The 16730-nt window shown below is 36.8% G+C and overlaps 2 protein-coding genes across 4 annotated transcripts; one reads left to right on the top strand and one right to left on the bottom strand.

Annotated features, from left to right (window-relative positions):
* The first annotated feature begins 3811 nt into the window (after positions 1-3811).
* LOC121948184 lies at positions 3812-7996 on the top strand. 2 transcript variants are annotated; one of them, XM_042493488.1, is made up of 6 exons: positions 3812-3864; positions 3939-4283; positions 4371-4706; positions 6517-6633; positions 6899-6948; positions 7553-7996. In XM_042493488.1, exons 1-6 carry the CDS (start codon positions 3822-3824, stop codon positions 7676-7678), a joined length of 1017 nt encoding a protein of 338 aa, XP_042349422.1. In that variant the 5' UTR covers positions 3812-3821; the 3' UTR covers positions 7679-7996. The 2 variants fall into 2 exon arrangements, with proteins under 2 accessions (XP_042349422.1, XP_042349421.1); XM_042493487.1 differs by having other exon boundaries at positions 3939-4706.
* Positions 7997-12567: 4571 nt separating this feature from the next.
* LOC121948351 lies at positions 12568-15406 on the bottom strand. Of its 2 annotated transcripts, XM_042493735.1 has the most exons (6): positions 15364-15406; positions 14902-15231; positions 14146-14502; positions 13268-13393; positions 12973-13031; positions 12568-12874 (listed from the first exon to the last, which is right to left on the bottom strand). In XM_042493735.1, the coding sequence occupies exons 1-6, from the start codon at positions 15404-15406 to the stop codon at positions 12752-12754; spliced, it is 1038 nt and encodes a 345-aa protein (XP_042349669.1). In that variant the 3' UTR covers positions 12568-12751. The 2 variants fall into 2 exon arrangements, with proteins under 2 accessions (XP_042349669.1, XP_042349670.1); XM_042493736.1 differs by lacking the exon at positions 13268-13393.
* Between the last annotated feature and the right edge of the window lie 1324 nt (positions 15407-16730).

A 16730-nucleotide genomic window follows, 5' to 3' on the forward strand; every position in this document is an offset into this window, starting at 1 on the left:
TACAAGTTCCAGTGCGACTCTGTGAAGCTGTAACTTTAAGGCAGGCCCAGTACTACGTATTCCTCAAGTTCTGCGTCACACAACCATTAAAATGATATTTCAGACTTTGTGACATAGGACTGTATGGACTACTGATCCACAGAAAGTATATTATATACAGTAAATGTCAGTCCGCACACCCCCAGTTTGGAGAAGCAGGCTGGTGCCCAAAACTAAGCAATTGACAGCTATGATGGAGTCAGCAATAAAACGTATTTTAGTCACCAAAAAATATCAATAATCATTTAAGTGTATGCCATATTAAGATTATTTTCACTGCTTTACCTTAATATCAGACAGCGATTTCTGGCGAGATGTGACTTTTTTTAGGCGGCTAAAGTATGTGTTATTGACCCCCAGTCTAGCCTGCTTCTCCACCGGGGCGTGTCAGCTGACATACATCTATTGTATTTAATACAGTGACATTTGATAAGTACCTAATACTAATCCACACTATCCTTGTAAAGTTTTTAATATATCTACCCAAATGCCTTTTATTGTCGATACATTATGAATTACGTGTAATTTGAAATTACAGATCACGGTGAACACTTTGATCTTTCACTCTTACATGTTTTTTCCACTATAGATCAAAGCTAGTTGATTACTCTGCCTAGGTTTATTATTACAGGGTTATTGAGCTACATGTAAGATTAAATATGAAAAACCAGCAATGTTCTTCACATCAAAGATTTAAATTGGTTAATTCAGCCTAGTTCTATTTATGTAAAGTTTAGGTGGAGTCTCATGTCTCTCTTAGTTCCTGAGATGACAAAATTACATATCAGCTCTGAAATGGTAAAGCCCGCCAACGGACATGCATACAGTGAGCTTTAATCATCAAAGCACAATGCTGGCTACCACATGTGCTTTGAGATGTGAGGAGGAACTGATCTGTGTTCACTGCACACTTTCTTTTTCAAAAGGAAGCCTCAACAGAAGCATGGGTAACATGCTATATGGAGACCACATCTATTAGGCATTGTCAGTGCATTCATTGCGAATTACAATGCATTCATACAGCTTTATGACTACACTCATAAACAAACATAATTCTTACTGATGCACTATATCAACAGTCATAAAACATTATAGATGTGAATTATCATTTATTTTAAGGGTCAAGTGTGGTATGGATGCTCTTAACTAATTATAAACTAGAGGTTGACTGATGGGGCTTATAATGCATTATAAATACCTACTGTCACCTATACACACACATCAACAATCAACTGTAGTAAAGACTCATTGTGTGTTGTAACAGTCCATGCAGCATCATAATTTCCATTTTTTTTTTTTTAACCTCCAGAGCGGCCCTACAATGCAGAAAAGTGTACAATGATGTGAGGAGGAGGGGTAAACAAAGCTCGCCGCTCAGCGAAAAATTGAAGCAGAAACAGGAGGACTCAGCTGATCTCTCAGTGCATGTGCTGCTGCTGGCATATTTGGGTTAAATGGCATCGGCACAGACAGTTCAGCCTCACGCCATCCTACATCCTGTAATGTGCCCTCATTTATGTCCAAGAGACATTTATGACGCATATCAATGTTGTGGAGCACACATACCACAAACAATGCTCCGACTTTGAGGGCTGTATTGTGATGTTCCACCTGACTTATCCAAACATCTGAACGCATGCATGCACATCCTGCTATCTGAATAATTTGCCATTTAAATAGCAGGAAACAGACTGCGTTTTTGACGTCAGACCAGCTTTTATTTGGTCAATGGCGCAATCGATCTCTGTCTCAAAATAGCAATCTGCCAACAGTGCACCTGATCTCACCTCACTTTAAAACCGACACGCCCAGGGGTGCACAGATGGGCGCAAATTTATTTGTCATTTAAAGGATTGGGCGCCGGGCATGAAAATAACAACTGCGCCAGTCTGACACTAGCATTGACACTTGCGCTGTGTCGTGTGCCACCTTGCGCCCAGCATAAGATAGAGCCCTATGAGTCCTTACTACAGTTGACTGTTGATGTGTATATAGGTGAGTACAGGCATTTATACTGCATTATAAGCCCCATCAGTCAACCTCAAGTTTATAACTGGTCAAGAGCATCGGTAAGATACTTGCCACTAATAATTCATTACAAGTCACATCTGTTATGTTTTATGACTGTTGATATGGTGCATCAGTAAGCATTGTGTGTTTTTATGAGTCAAGTCATAAAACATTATAAATGCATTATAATTCACTATGAATGCCCTCATAATGCATTAAAGATGTGGTCTTCATATAGTGTTACGGAAGCATCATATTAGCTCTGTTTACTGTCAGCTGGTGGAAGGAGATAGAGTCCTACATCTCTGATTCGATAACATCTAATGCAGCACAACCAGCTTACAGTTTTCAATTAACTGTTCGTTAGTTGACATTTATCACCAAATCGTCAACATATTGTATTGTATTTCAGTTTGGACAAGAGTGGCAGACAGACTGACATGCACATACTAAAATCCTTGTAACTATTCATATGACACAACTAAAAAATACTGACCCATTCTGTTGCCCTATTATGGTGTTTGATACTGCTACATGTCTGCAGCAGCTACCCTCTGTCAGGGCAATCTGTGCACTGGTGGCCTCCTTTATTTCCCACCTCTACCACAATTTCTCAACTCTCAGAGCTGCTGAAGAACTTGTGGCTTCTTCTCGAGATGATATTATTGTAAGTTTTAAACTGCAAATCTCAAGTGTGACAAAATATAGTACATGTTAACTGTTGGTCATAGACCTTCTGGGAATCTTATGAATTGAACGTTAAGAGTTCATTTTGGCCTCAGAGATCAATATTTTAGATGAACGCATTGTTCAAAGAAAGCTGGCTGAGGTTAGTCACTTGAGTTGCTTTAAACCAATGCCAAATGTTGTTTTCCTGTTACCTTCCTGTCCTCTTAACGGGAAGACTCACACCTTCTTACTCGTAGCGGTGTCATCACACCAGACTTCTCTGAACAGAGGTGAAGAAAGCATGAGGATCACTTACAAAAGGTAAAAGCAGCTACACAACACAATAAAAACACTCAATTACAAGTAAAAGTGAAGCATTAGGTATAGGACTTAAGCAAAAGTACACAAGTTTGAGCAACAGAAAGTACTTACAGTATCATAAGTAAAAGGCTCCTATCAGTGTTGTGCTACATTGGATCAGTATCACAGATGCATAAACATGTATATATTACTTTATTATTGAAGTTGATAAAGCAGGAATCATTTTCACGGTTTCCTATAAGATAAGATAAGAAAAGATAAGATAAGCCTCTGTTTGTCCAACATTGGGGAAATTTGCAACAAAGCAAGAAGCATCAGTTAAATAAAATAAAAGCACTATAAGTATGTACTGGTCAAAAAACACACAGATCAGTTTTACTGACTATTACTGATTACTACTGATTAAGTTGAGTTACGTTTAAAAAAAATATTAAAGTCACAACTGTGCCTATGGCATCACAAATAGGGCATCACAGAGAAAGTAAAAAGAGTTTTAAAAAAGTTTTATCTGTATTTACACATGATTGTATAACAACATATAATAAAGTGTTTCAGTCCTGATTATTTTGCTTTAGAATCGTTAGCTGATCTATCCGGGGAAAAAAAACAAAAAGCTGCAGCTCAGATTTACCGTAATAGGTCATTGGCTTGCAAAATTTAACAGGAAGTGTATTTCTTATGTTTCAGCCAATCAGTGTGATTTTCACTTGATCACCTTGTGACAAAATCTTCCATCTGAGTGAGAAGACATCAGTTGTGTAAGAGAGGAGCTCTGTACCACAATGACTGGAAGACAGGCTGCTTTGATTCTCCTCAGTACACTGTGTGAGTGCAACTTTACTTTTATAATTTTAAATGAATACTGCTGTAATATATCATTTTATTTCTCTTTTCTTCAGCTCTGATTCAAACCGCAGAGGTTGCTGAGCACATCTCTGTGACTGTGGCTGAACCTGGTGGCAGTTTGACTCTGACATGTCTGTTTCATGGAAATGAAGCCGGGTTATTTTACTGGTACAAGCTGAAGTTTGGATATATGGTCGAAACAGTTGCAGCAGGAACGTTTAAGACAATACAACTTCAAGGACAATTTAACAACTCACGATTCATAGTGACTAAATTGGATGCTCAGTATGTTCTTAATATCACAAATGTGAGCAAAGATGACGAGGCAACATACTTCTGTCAAGCAGGATCCGCATACATCATGAAATTTGTTAATAGCACACTTCTAATTGTGAACGGTAAAGTATGTTCATTCAGTGTCTTTGTTTACTGCTTTGTTAAAAACAAACAACCATTTGTAAACTGCCTCTTTGTGAATCACACAGATCGTAAACAGCAGAAATCTTTCTATGTGGAACAAAGTCCAGAGACTGAGTCGGTCCAGCTGGGCGACTCTGTGAATCTCCAGTGTTCACTTCTCTCCAAGAACAAAGAAAATGAAGATCAGTGTCCAGGTGAACACAGTGTGTACTGGTTCAGATCTGGATCAGCAAAAACTCATCCAAGCATCATTTACACTCACAGCAAGGAACGAGAGGAAAGAAGCTGTTTCTACAGTCTGTCCAAAACGATACAGAGCTCCTCTGATACTGGGACTTACTACTGTGCTGTGGTCACCTGTGGAGAGATCCTGTTTGGTGAAGGAACTAAAGTGGAAACAAGTATGTTTTAAAGTCTTTTTAAAATTATAATACATCTATACTGATTACTATTCTGTTGCTTTCTTTTTTCTTCTGCCTCATAAATTACATTTATTTTATTATAGGACATTGCCTTTTTTCTTGAGACAGACTTTCCTCTTCAGGCCTCTAAAATGATTTAGATTCGATCAGATTTATGTGCTCAGATTAAGAAATACTGTGTGAAGCCTTTGATGAGGGTTGGTTAGTTGACGCGTTTCACAAACCATGAAGGTTTGAAACCACTGAATTAGCTATTTACAGGCTACTTGCGGTGGACCTAAAATTGCAACACCTATGTAGTACAGTCCTTTCATGAGAGGGGTTTTGCTTCCTCAGCTACTCGTCCTATTCCTCTGTGTGTGTGTGTGTGTGTGTGTGTGTGTGTGAGCGCGCATCTCCATTTTCTCCCATCGCGGCCTCTCTGCTGTTCATGCCGTCTTGGGCATTTCACATTGTGACTTGAGGGGCTGATGACAGCAGCACTTACAGTGCAACCTAAAAAAATACTACAGCATTATATCAGTAAGTTTTTGACATATTCTTGGTGACTGTTAGCTTGACCTGCCAGACGAAATTACAAATGCGAGTTATGCTGCATTCACATGGAATCAGTCAGATGGCAAAGGGACAACACTTTCTGAGCAGTACTGGAAGAAACGGACACTCTGACAGAAAGGCAGGATGTCATAAGGATGCATGCATGATATGTTGGGATATCGGTGATGTCGTATTGCTCACAAAGAATGGATAAAATAAATTAAATAAAACTATATGGGGTTTATTATTTTTTGTAATTTTTCTAGTAATGTCCAGTAATTGTCAAGATCGCTCATGTTGTCTCCTTTTGTTAAGGACCCAGGCAACATCTGGTTGTAAATTCTGTCAAGGGTTTTCAACGGGGGTCTACTACCCGCTGGGGGTCCTCAGAGTAACTGTAGAGAGGCCGCCAAATTATTATTTGGGACTTTAATTTAAGTTTTTTTTTGAGGTTGTTTTTTTTTTCAAAATTAAAGTGGCCAAGGAGTACATTTTTCTTGAAATTGGTGACATTTCAATAGCCTTACCTTTTTTGTGGGAGTGGGACATTTTAATATGTCAGTGTGGGTAAAGTGAGACATAATCGTGTTCTTGTTTGAGATTAATGATTCAGATTATTTATTGATGTTTATTTCACTCCTTTTTCTTCTACATACAATTTTATTGTGCGACGTTTAATCTTTGGTGCCTGAACTCTGTGGAAGACAAACTGATCTGTATTGCTTAAAATCAAATAAATCATTTACAGAAAACCATACAATCGAAATAAAAACAGAAATAAAAAAAGACTGCGAGTTCACAGCCATGCTGAGGGCTCTGTGAAGCTTTACTTAAGCACAGTGATGCTTTGAACTAACTATTCAGATCAAAATGCTTACATGCTTACGAAGACAACATGATAACATGCTGATGTGTAGTTTAACATATTATGTCAACCATATGCTAACCTTTAATATCAGTAATGTTATTAGTTTGTAAATATTCAGTCATAAATCACACTTTTCATTTGATGCTACATAAAACTCTGTTTTATCAAAGTGTATCTAAAAGGCTAAAATTCACCAATTAGACTATAAGTCACTGGTGTTGTGGAAAAATTGTTTGATTTTGCTTTCAGTTTTTCCTGTTAGAGTAAAATAAAAATGTCTAATAAGAGTCCTAATACCTAAAATATAAAATAGGTAGGCAAGTTATGATCACTGTCTGTATAATAGTCACTTAAGAAAAATCACCTTTTTTACTCTCCTCTCAGGACAGGACCTGTACCAGTACCTCATTGTCCTTGGGCTGCTGCTGGGCTGCTGTGTAATTGCTAATGTGGCTCTAATTATCTCCAGAACTCAAACGTCAGTTTGTAAACTTTGCAAAGGTAGGTTCATCCTGTTGGAGTATTCAAACTAAGCAGTTAACTGTACTTACTATACTTTATTCTGCTTTTCTGTGTCCGCTTGTGTTTTTGTCAGCTTTGCTACACTTAGTAAAGCAATAAAGCCAGTAAAAGATTAAAATGTGCTGTGAAAGATTAAAATGTGCTGTTGTGACCAACTTGTCACTGGATAGTCGGTGCTACTGGGATTACAGACATTAAAGAAAAATGACAACAATAACTTTACTGCTTGTGTTTTCATTAACAGGAGGAGCTTCCAGGCATGACGGATCAGTTGACGATCAACCAAGTAATGTGGTAAATACAACCGAAATATTGTCTAATGCACAACTAGAACTGAATCATAATATTTGATTATTTTGTAAGTTCAAATATATGGCCTCTGAGCTAGGAGGGGTATACATTTTTTGTCCAGAAATCAATCAAATGTATTTCCTGAGGTGACACTCCTATCAACAGAGCATCAAAAACTGCTTTTTGATCTTATCTATGGTTGCAGCTATGGTTACATTTAGGCACCTCTATCACTGTGTTAGGGCTTAAATAAACATAATGATCTGAGGTTATAGTATTTCCTAATCCAACCATGTCTCATAGAAATTATACATTTATATAGTACCTCATTTTATTCTCATTTACATTATAATAATAAGCATTCTTGACGCCTAGATTATGGCCAGGGACAATTCATTTTTTTTAATGAATAATATGAGACAAAGGATTTAGTCCCCTCTATGGTTACGTTTAAACAAAACTACTCAAGTTATTTCAAAGGTAACTTAACTAGAGTAACATGGTCGCATAGCTTTTAATATTTAATATATATATTTAAATATATCAATCCAATATTGGTTGAGATATTACAGCTCCTAAATCCAATAATCGTACCTATCATTTACAGGATGGTGAAGCAGAGGCACTAAACTATGTAGCCCTGGATTTCCCCTCAAGAAATGCCAAAAGATGGACGAATAACAGGGAGTTACCACAGGACTGTCTGTACTCTGACACCAGAGACTATCAGTGAAGAGCTGCCGCCACAAAGAAAGAACTCTTAATATGTTTATCTACATAACTTTCAGGTATTTAATTCCTGTTTAGGTGAACAAGATGAGAGATATTTTCTGTAATGTTATTGTTAATAGCACAATCAGAGACAGCTCTTGTGTTTTCTGATGTTAATCTTTTTTTCAACCAAGAATATATTTATTGTTATTTTCATTATTTTATTTGTTTTATTATTATTGCTTGTGATATATAGCTTGAATAATCACTAGAAATCTGAGTGAAATTAAATGGAAACAAAACGTTTGTCATTAAAGAAAACATACATCTTCGTTCCTTATATTGTGATGTTGGACACTTTTGTGAATATTTACTAAATTTATTTAATTTAAGAAAGGTGACTGGTGTGCAATTAATTTTCTTTTCACTTTCCCTCTGTGTGGTTTAAAGTTGCTGGACCAGCAAACAGCTTTTGACAGGCAGAATATTTGATTTGAAATCTTTCACAAACTATTTATAGACTACATAATAAATAGATTTAGTGGTTTTTTTTTTTTTTTACTTGGGTTAATATCCATTTAGCTGTGAAAGATAATGAGGGCGTGTACAACCCAAATGCAAAAAAAATGAATATATAGTTCTGCTCAGTAAGACTGGGGTCAAAATTAAACAAAAAACAAAAAGTCTGGCCCAAATCCTGAGACATCAAACATCAGATAAACCTGATCAACAGATTAAAAAAGAATATCTCTAGACACTCTAAAAACCAACAAAAAGCTTTTACTGTCGCAGTATGTCTAATAAGCATGAACTTTGACACCCAAGAGGATGGTTTCTTACAGGAAATTGACTCTTTAAAGGTAAGCACAGCTTCAGCGCACTGACCAGAAAAAGGCAATATGTAAAGCCAAGCAAGGCTTTGAGAATAATACAGGTGAAAGGTAATGTTGATGAGAGCAGTGACACTCAGCCATACAGAAAATGTGTGGGCTATAACCAAAACTATGAATTAAAATAGGCTGTATGCTTTACACATAGCTTGTACAAGTGGATACAGCCACTGTGACATCACCCATTGGTTTGTTGACTACCATTTTTTCATTGTTTTTATAGTTTAAATGTGTATAATCTGGGCATAAAGTAAGGCACAAGCGGTGACGGGTTTGTATTTAGTCCCTATATTAATCATAGGTGTGTTTTAGGGACAACATGAACTCAACCAATCAGAGTGTCACATCCTAATTCCTTTAAAAGCCGGGTGCTAATTTAAGGAGTGAGTGGTTTTCTGCTGAGTGATGCGATAAGAGCAGGAAGTTCACTGCAGAAATGTCAAGCAGCAAAACAAAAGATAGTCATAAACTTAATAGAAGAAACCATACTAAACTTTTAGGATGTGAAATAATCAGTGAAGTTATTCTACTCCTCGTGTGTAAGTGCATTCAGCGTCTCTCTTAATGGGAAGTTAGACGGAAGCTTTGTACCTCTGCTATGTTCACATTTTAGAGATTATTTTCCTCATATTGATGTATTATTTCATAGACCAGCAGCAACTCATCTATGCGTACCTGTGTGTAAAAGGCAAGCAGGCTGACAATAACACCAAAGCATTAATGCCAAAAAGTGCAATTCATCAAATAGCTACTTGAGGCTGGTTCCATAGACCACCATGTTAAAATGCCAAACTTTACAGCAGAAATAAACATTTTTACAGCTAGGAACAAAAATGGTTTGGTCTCTGTAGCCAATTTAAAAATCCATGACAATTGCACAGGGGTGAATTATTTTATAACTCATCTGTTTACATCACATTAAGGCTTAAATTTACTCATATATACGGTCAGGCTGCTTGAGTGGCAGGCTGTCTGCACGGCATTGCTAAACTTTGTGAGTCAGATCCTCCCTGCCCACGCTCCTTCACAAATGGAGTGAATAGATGTAAATGCAAAAATCTAGGCGTCAAAACAGCAGTCCACAAACCAATTGGTGATGTCATGTTAGCTTCGTCCATTATTTATAAAGTCTATGGCAACAACCTGAGCTTAAGTATGTTGTGAACCATCTTACTATCTGAATAACACATCCTTTTAATAACTGAAAAATACAGTGCCACTGACTTTAACCCAGGTTTTTGTTGGTCAATGCGCAATCACTTTGCGGCCTTAAAATAATAATCCGCCAAGAATGCGCCTGACCACACCACATTTGAAGACCTACATGCCCATGGATGGACAGGTGGGCGTGATTTATGTCCCATACAGATGAAGAGATCTGTACCTGACCATCAGGGTCCAAGTCGCGTTTCGGACTCCTGGTAGTGAGACTGCCATGTCTAAATGGGACCATAGTTTACTAAATTAACATCATGCTGTACTGAAGATTTGAAACCAGCGATTAAGACCATAAACTCATTAGGAAAATGTTTACTGAGATGATAAATCAAGCAGCAAGTAGGTTTATTTTTTCAGTCTTTTATCTATATTGGCTACAAAAAAAAAGAAAAAAGAAATGCGAGAAAGGAGATGAATGTGTCTCAGTAGAGTTTAGCTGAAATGAATTCGATGACAGGATTCCAGATTTTCACAAATTTATCAGAAGAACCATTTCAAATAAATCTCAGTTTCCAGAGTCTGAGATTGTGCAGTACTGCAACACCAAAATGTCTATTTTCCAAAACAAAAAATGTTAATATGGGCTTTTTGAACTGCAAGTGTGTGATATTAAACTGTGGCAAACAGAGAGCTAAACACAAAAATCAGCAATGAATCCAAACTGATTATATCACTGACTCGCTGTCACTACACAACAGTCACTTCACAAAAACATTTTCAACCGCTCTGCAATAAATCGATGCTAACCAGCAGCCTTAGCATTGTCAACAAGCTAACGTTAGCGCAACAGTAACGTCACAGAAACACAACATACAGCCTACAGTGTTACAGTGCGGGTAACCAGCTCACCGATGTGATTTTACCAACAACACTGAAAACCTGCAAACCAGAAATCTGTCTGACTCACCGTCGCTTTGGAGTCCGGACAGCTCTCGTTAGCTGTCGCCACCTCGGAAACAGCTCCGGTGTTCACGCTCGTTTCATCTCGAGCTTGGTTGAATTTTCCTTTTAACTCCTTTTCCATCTTCGTCTGCGTCTGTGACTCTGTCTTCGCCGCGAACGCCGATGTCTGCAGGAAAATACAGTTTTCATCGTTGATGTTTTTTTTTTCGGCCATTGTGTTGGTAAGTATCCTCGCGAGGCCGTGAGCTTGACTGAGCGCGCGAGGGGGAGGAGGCTGCGCAGCGTGTGCACGAGCAGTGAGTACGTAGAGACTGCCCCTGGCTCTGATTGGTTGAGCTCTGGAGGGGCGGATTCCTCCAGATTTTAACACAGATCACCTGTTTCGTGTACTTTTCCCAGATTATTGTGACAGTTATGAGAAATATGACAAAGTTATTTTTATACAAGTTGAAGCCGCTCTGCTCACTCTGTTTGCTCCTACTTTGGGACACGCCACGTCATTTACATACAACTTGAAAATCCAAACACCAAATGGAAAATGAAAAAATATAAAATTTGAAATGCAAAATAGCAAAGCTAAAATTTTAAATGCTAAATGATAAAGTGCAAATGCAATGAATAAATAAATAAAAATATATTTGCTGTTTAAGCTTTTAAGAATTTCCATTTAAGCTTTTCCATTTCTCATTTTAAGTTTTAACATATAAACTACCACACAGTATAGCAGAAGAAAAACATTAAAATAAAATGAAGAAATACACATATGCGTAGATGAACACATATACAGATGCTCACACACATACAGACACAGTAAGGGAGCATGCAGTTGCACAAAATAAAGGACCACATAGGGTTAATCTAATTGTGATTGGCTACAAAAAAAAAAAAAAAATGGAAAAAAGAAATGCGAGAAAGGAGATGAATGTGACTCAGCAGAGTTTAGCTGAAATTAATTCAATGACAGGATTCCAGATTTTTACAAATTTATCAGAAGAACCATTTCAAATAAATCTCAGTTTCCAGAGTCTGAGATTGTGCTTCACCTCTCTCAGCCAGCTCGGCTGGTGAGGGTTCGTCCACTGGAGAAGGATCAGTCTCAGTGCTAATAAACCTCCATAGCCATTTTCAGTTTCATCTTTATAATTTAACATTTCAGTCTGTGCATTTCCATTTAATTCTTAATTTTAAATTTCACTTTTTTTATTGTCACTGTACATTTTAAAAATCATTTTACATTTTAAATGAGCTTTTTCACTTTCCCCTTAAAGTTTAAATATGACATGATTTTTCCTAGCAGTATGTTCAATTAAAAAAATCTTTTAAATTTTATCTCTTTTAATTTTTTATTTGGATTTTTAACTATGACCAAAAATATCCTCCATAGAGAAGAGGCTCTAATATAATTAACCTATTATGTAAATCATGAAAAAAAAAAATGAAGCGGTCTTTAGCTCTTAAAGAAGCTTTTGGAGCTGAAGACACTTCTACCATGAAGCATTACAAGGATAGATTTAGTAATGCAAAAATATATATTCATAATAAAAAGACTAACTTCAGCCGCACATCTTCAGTTTCATGTTAACAAAATTAATATTTTGAGCTAATATAACAACGAAAAAAAAATCCCTGAAAAACTCCACCACAAATGTTTGTTTTATTATTATAACCAGTCAGGTTTTAATTATTTTCTTCTTGAAAAAAACTTGGCGGTTTTGAGAAAAATTTCCACTCCTTAATCTTACCTAAAAGGCTGGAATAAAAAAAACAATCTTTTATATAACTACACCACTTGCAACATAAGTAACTTTTCTAAGGGTAGCCCAATTCACAGATATTTTTACACTGTGAGACTTAGTTATTTAATGTGTTTATTTGACTGAAAAAAAGAAAAAGGATTTTTACAATTAAAATATTTTTTTAAAATGCAAGGTAAAAAATGGTAAAATATGAAAAATTAAGAGCACATGTCTACAGTTCACTGTCAACAAAGTCAGAAGGGAACCTATCACATTTAATTATTGATTTACACTGTAAGAGGTCAGTACTATAAACTGACCTGAAGGTTTTCATAATGACATTCACATTTAGCATTTAACTTGAGAATAGACACTTTCTTCAGTCTTCAGCTCTTTCTTCTTTCTTCCTCTCGTAGCTTTGTTTCCAGAGAAATGCAACGCAGTGTAGTTCAGATCAGCTCCACCTTCAGTCTGGAAAGAGCTCGTAATGTGAGAAAGTCATGTCTTTAAATGCTGCTGGGAACTATGGTGATGAAATAATAGCAATGTCATTTGGTATCATTACTTACAGCATGGACTAGTTGGCTCAAGTTATCATTTCTTGTTTGTGAAGCACCGCTGTCTATTCCTTGAAATTAAAACAGTCATTATTTATTTATTCCGACTTTTCAACAAAAGTCATACATTATTTCCTTTAAATATTGATAATGTGTAACATAAAGGTAAAGCTTAATGAGACACAATCGGACCAATTAACAATATGGGGAAATTGTGCCACAGATGTTAGATGCTATAAATTTCTATAGATGTCTATTATTTTATCCAATAAGGTTAATCATATCTCGCATGATGCCAGCCACTTACCTTTAAATTGTGAACACACTGATCTTGAATTTTGGCAACAGATTAAAACAATATTTCCAATTATAGAGACGCCCAAGCAGAGAGCTGTTATCACCAGTGCAATATATTCAAAACTTGGCCTTTGCACTAGAAAACAATGGAAAAAAAACATTATCAGCCCTGTCTCCTAGAAATTACATTTATATACAACTATTTTTAAACATTAAAAATGTTTTGAGGGAAATGTAATGACGAGTGAAGTTTCCTATCAACATGAGGTAACATTAACATAGCTTGCCGGTACTAAAAATGTTGATACTGAACGTATTGGCAAAATGTTCTCTGAAAGTGTATTTCAGTTGTTTTCTTCCAAAATCACCCATCCTCTGATACAGTGTCCACTCATAGTGATTACAGCATTATTATTCTTTGCCTATTTTAAGAAACAATTTACTGAAATCACAGTCTTTCCCTAACCTTAATGGAAGTGCTTTTGTTACCTAAAACTAAAACAAGACTTCAACATTTTGTTTTTTAAATGAAAGTATAACCAAAATCATAGTCTTTACCTAACCTTAACTATTTTTATGTAACCAAAATCATTATTTTTCCCTAACCTTGACCAACAGATTTTTGTTGTCTGACCCTAAAACATCAGTGTTCATCCCTTCTTTGAAGCAAACTCAAATTTCTGGTACGCCTGCCATCCTTTGCCCTCCAAAGGCTTTGCCATATAATATATAATGAATGTAATACAGGTAGCTATTTACGTTGCCACAACATATTTACGAAAACAGTTTAGTAACTTTCAAATGCAATTTCTATGAGTCAGGGTTGCAACAATGACGTTATCAACATTTTTTGAATATTATTTCCAGCACTGAATCACAAAATCATACCGATTTCCAGTTTTGTTATATCTCCAAAGAATATCTCTCCACATGTGGCCACAGCGCAGTAGTACATCCCGACTTCATGGGAGCTGAAGCTCCTCAAGTAGCGATAAACACAACTCCTCTGAGTGTCAGATCTCCTCTCGCAATCAACACGTCTTTTTCCATCACTGAAGATGACGTCTGGGTGAGATCTATGTGGTCCGGCTCTGAACCAGAACACACTGTGATCTCCTGAACACATTTTATTCTCAGAGTCAGAGAGGATTGAACACTGGAGAGTCATCAGGTCTTCTGGATAATCCGGACCAGATATTGTTAGCGATTGATCAACGATATAATCTGATGTCCTCTGAGTGTTTCCTGCATGACATAAAACTGTTAAAAGGACGTATAAGAACATTTTCGAAGCATAGAAGAATCTAAGTATATCCCAAATGTGAGTTTAATCGTCCAACATGCCGAAATTTAGCAAAAGTTTAACTATTTTATCCAGAACAGTTTGTCAGGGAAAATTAGATTGTCAAAACAATAATTGGACCAACAAAACAAAAAGATTAAGACAAAGCAGCTGTTAATTTGTCAATCAGTGGCTAAATCACTGCAAACATTTGGAGACAGTTAAAATAATCTTAAATTAGATTTAAACTGGAAGTTTGCGATACTTAACGGATTATTTTTCTAGAACATCACCACAGTGCAGCTTTAGATCAGTGTCTGTTTCATTTGCAAAACTTTGTAAAAGTAGATCACATTATTTACCTTTAACTAACAAGTACACCCCACTCCATTGAGGATCCATCATCCAGTCCACGATAGCACAGTGATACATTCCCTCATCCTGTTCGACCGTCATATGAATGGTCAGATTGCAGGAGGTTTCTTCATTGTTCACCACCAATGTTGTGTTAGGAAACTCTGGTGCATACACAGGTTGGTTACGTAGCCACAGTGTCACAATTAATTTCAGAGTCTCTCCGGCTCTCTGTCTGTACCAGCAGATCTTTCGGCGACTGGGCTCAGTGTCAGGCAGAGCACACGTTAAGTTCACAGGTTCACCAAGTTCAACTGTAGTAACTGGAACCAGAGTATCTGAAGTAAATAAAACAGAATACATGTAACAGTAAATAACAAGTAGATTATGATTTTTTAAACAAATGATGCAAACACTCCATATATTTGTGGTTGGCATGCTCTGAATACATAGAATAAAATATCACTTACGTCCTTGATGAAGAACAAGCAGTGTAACCCATAACAGGATCATCTTGAAGTTGTGTCTTGTAAGGAAACTTTCAGGTATTTCACTGAGTAAAGGAGGTGATGTCACATGACCACTGTTCTCTCTGTCACACTGTAAACTGCATCTGATTGGCTATCACAGCATAAAGATGCAAAAGGGAACTTCCTAAATCTCACTCTGCTGTTTTTGAAGCTTCATTCCTCTCAATTCACATAATTACAGTACCTTAGCACAGTAGAGGATTAATGTAACAGATTGCCTCTGTAGATTTTAGTGTGAGGAAATATAAAACTGTGAAGACAACATTGGTCTACAAATTCAATGACTATCAAATTTCAACCACAACAAATCAGAAAATTATGATATTCCATAACAAATGTTAGTACAGTTTAAATGTAGCAACAAGGAAAGTGGATTCACAAAAGCGTACACTAGCTGTCTAATCAGTTACATTTAACCTGTTTACACCTGATATCAACATGCATTTTGGTTGATTGCATAGACTTAATATAAAGATGGCTGATGCATCCACACTAACCCAGGTTATGCTTAAATGAAGGGAAAACATCTGTGGGAGCTGCTGCCGTCTTGTGCTGGTGATGTCATTTGGAGCCGGAGTCTGTGCAGCAGCAGTTTCAGCGGTGGTGGAGTTCCCATCAAACACCCATCCTACAAATCGCCAGCAGTGCCATTGAACATGAGAGCAAAGATCGGCATACACAGCTGTCAATCAGAGCGCAAAATTCCCTTTTTGTAAAATTGAATAACTCATTAAAACCAAACTTATAGGAAAAACAATCACTTGAACAAAAATCAGGGCGATGAGAAGTACCTTGTCTGACTGAAACCATCTGTGGTTAAAATTAATCTGGCAAGAACTTTGAGTTTTTAGTTTAGCCAATGGGTCTTTATGACCTATAGTGCAGCCAGCCACCAGGGGGCAATAATATGTGTCTCTCTTGTAAATACAGGTGTGAATGCATCCAATGCGTCCTCAGTGTGTCTTAAGACCTGCTCATTCAGATAAAGAGCTGTATTTAAAGATAGATAATGCATCTTTACTTTCCTCTTGCTTATATCTTGAGCTGAAGACATAACTAGGAGCCAGAGTCTCATGATATCACGATATCTCCAGAACTCCTGCCCATAAACCCATCCAAACTACTGCAAGCACTGATCACTAGCACACCAATTCTCACTCATATAAATCATGACATCAAACCTACTTCTATATAGTATCAATTAAAAAAATGTAACCAAACTTATCAGGCAAACATTTGAACAAACATCAATGTGTTATGATCTACCTTAAATGACGGAAACCATCTTTGGATCTGTGATCTTTTAG

The sequence above is a fragment of the Plectropomus leopardus genome, chromosome 9 (assembly GCF_008729295.1).
Source record: "Plectropomus leopardus isolate mb chromosome 9, YSFRI_Pleo_2.0, whole genome shotgun sequence".
NCBI lineage: Eukaryota > Metazoa > Chordata > Actinopteri > Perciformes > Serranidae > Plectropomus > Plectropomus leopardus.